This window comes from Cystoisospora suis (assembly GCF_002600585.1).
Source record: "Cystoisospora suis strain Wien I chromosome Unknown contig_8254, whole genome shotgun sequence".
Lineage (NCBI taxonomy): Eukaryota > Apicomplexa > Conoidasida > Eucoccidiorida > Sarcocystidae > Cystoisospora > Cystoisospora suis.
Window position 1 is genome coordinate 1 of NW_027161037.1, and position 2,708 is coordinate 2,708.

At 40.2% G+C, this 2,708-nt stretch overlaps 1 protein-coding gene across 1 annotated transcript; it reads right to left on the minus strand.

Moving 5' to 3' along the window:
* Positions 1–273: 273 nt before the first annotated feature.
* On the minus strand, positions 274–2,263 carry CSUI_010769 (uncharacterized protein; the record flags this gene model as incomplete). The annotated part of the gene is made up of 3 exons (XM_068070870.1): positions 1,952–2,263; positions 911–1,048; positions 274–409 (listed from the first exon to the last, which is right to left on the minus strand). Coding segments are annotated over exons 1-3 (504 nt in total), but the record flags the coding sequence as incomplete, so codon positions are not given.
* Between the last annotated feature and the right edge of the window lie 445 nt (positions 2,264–2,708).

The window sequence follows — 2,708 nt, forward strand, 5'->3', positions numbered from 1 at the left end:
TCTCCCCCTCGTCTTATTCTCATCACGACGGCTCTTGTCATTCTTTCTTTCTTTCGTGTCTTTCTATCTCTTTCTTTCTTGCTTTCTTTCATGTATTTCATCTTTTAATCTTTCTCTTGGTTTGTCTTCTTCTTCTTCTTTTCATTCTTGGGAAGTGCGTGTCAATCTGCAGGTGGTGACGGGGAGGATAAAGAAGTTGATATTAGAGATAAAGATCAAGATAAGAGTGACAAAGATGGTCTTCTTCTTCTTCGTCTTGTTTGGCCTTACTTGGTCACTGGAGTGACGCAGCAGCAGCGGAGAAGAAGGAGAAGAAGAAGAAGAGAAGGAGAGGTCATGGGAGGGGCATATGCCTATGAGGCACGAGCTCTGATTTGATGGAAGCATACATAAACTCGATGAAGTCATTCTATACACACACAAGACAAAGGAAAGAAAAAAGAAAGAAGAAGAAGAAGTTTGTAGAGAGGTCTTTGATCATCTGGCAAGAAGGTGAGCCATCTTCTCTTCTTCTCTTCTGTCTTGCACTTTCTTCTCTCGCCATTCTTCTCCTCCTCCTCCTCCTTTCTCCTCTCTCCTCTCCATTAAAGAAAGACGACGGAAAGAAAAGCAAAGAAAGAGATAAGGTAGGAAGGAAGGAAAAAAGAAAGAGATAAGGAAGAAAGAGAAAGAGGTCAGGAAGAAAGAGAGAGAGATGTGAAAACGTTCTTGTGTGAGACTGAGAGAAGAATGGAGAGACGCAAAGAAGGGAAAAGAAGAAGAAAAAGAAGACAAAGACAAAGAAGACTTCGTTGAAAAGGAAAGAAAGAGAAATCCAACAACAGGAAAGATACAAGCAAAGAAAGAGATAGATTAAAAGAAAGAAAGGAGAAGGGGGTGAGACATGTGCGTGTGTATAGACAATACTAACTTGGTAGCATTGCTTAGGATATCAGAATAAAAAGAAAAAGAAGAAGAAGGGCCTTCCAATTCCATCGCATCCCCATAGCCTTCCACACCTCCTCCTCCTCCTGCGTTTCCTCGGGCATTCAAACCCGCTGCGAGACATCTAAGAGAAAAAGAAGAAGAAGAAGAAGAAAAGAAGAGAAAGAAGAAAAAGAAGGAGACAGAGAAACTCCAAAGTCTCGATCGCCCAGTCAGCGGAGCACGAAGGGTTCCCGGAGAAAGAAGGAAGGAAAGAACGGTCGATCAGAAGTAGGGATAATACCAGGCTGAAGACAAACTGATAGAGAGAGATACATTAAAGATAGAGAGAGATACATTGAAGATAGAGAGAGATACATTGAAGATAGAGAGAGATACATTAGAGATAGAGAGAGATACATTAAAGATAGAGAGAGATATACTAAAGATAGAGAGAGATAGATAGATAGGGAAATCGATAGATTTGTACCTAGTTACTGGAGCTATATTCAGTGTCTTGGGTACTACAATGTCTAATATGATCCGTATCGAACTTTTTTCTTATCTAGGAAAGAAGAAAGGATTCCATAGAATGGAGATGGATGTCTTCTTGATATGAAAGAGTGCGATCATAAGAATGATAAGAGAAAAAAGAAGAGAACACCTACGCCTCTTCATTGAAGTCTCCTACTAAGATAATGCAGACGCTTTCTCTCTCCTCTGCCACCTCTCATTTCGTCCCTTTAGGTGTATATACACCTTCATCATGGAGAAGAAGAAAAAAAGGTATACCGCTTCACATCTCTTGAGTCTATCTACGAAGGAATCTACGAGTAACCGCTTCCCCTGTTTAGGTTCTTCTCCGTCCCGGCTTATATACGGATAAAGAAGAAGAGAAAAGACCAAGGCAAACAGTCTACTCATATCTTCTGAAAGAGACGGAAGAAAAGATCAGAAGTTGAAAAGAAAAGAATTATACTCAACAAGAAAGAAGAAAAGAAGAAGAGAAAATTTTCCCATTCCTTCTCCAAGAGAAGTGAAGACTTACAGACTTTTCTTTGGGTCAGCGATAAGAAACTGATTCAAAGGGGAAAGAAGCTCGGCAAATCCCTGCGCGAAGTATCGTGAGATTGCATGCGAAGGGGAAGAAGAAGAAGAGAAAGAAGACTGGCTGATAGGAGAGAAGCACCCTCCTCCTCCTCGTCGTCTTATATAGGGTGAAGAATGAATAGCAGAAGGAAGAGATACATTCGCTACGCTAGAAAGAAGGTATTTCATATCAGGATAAGGAATGAGATGACTACAAAGATTTCGCAAGTTAAAGGAAGAATAGACAGAAGAGGATTCGAACCGGGAGCAACTGAAAGAGAAGTAAGAAAAGGACAAGAAGAAAAAGAAAGAGATAAGAAAGAAAAAAAGAAAGAGTGGATGTTTATCATGTTGAAGAAACGACTTGAGAGAAGTTTAGTTTCTTCGAGATCTTATCATTATTCTTTCTCCTTTTCTCTTTCATAGCCAGTCGCTCTATGGTAGATGGGAGAGAGGTGTACATACACCCGGATATCTATACTTTTCTTCTATCGATATGCTGGAGTATTTCTTTGTCTGTCTCTCTCCTTTAGCAAGATAGATAGATAGATACACTTCATCTCGCGACACTCTCCCCCGCCAAGACTTCTGCCTCTGTATACACCTGATCCAACACTCTTACATCCCCATACCTATTATATACATATACATAGAAGGAGACATCTAAGCACATAGATACACATATGCACATGTACATAGGATGAAGGCATATATAA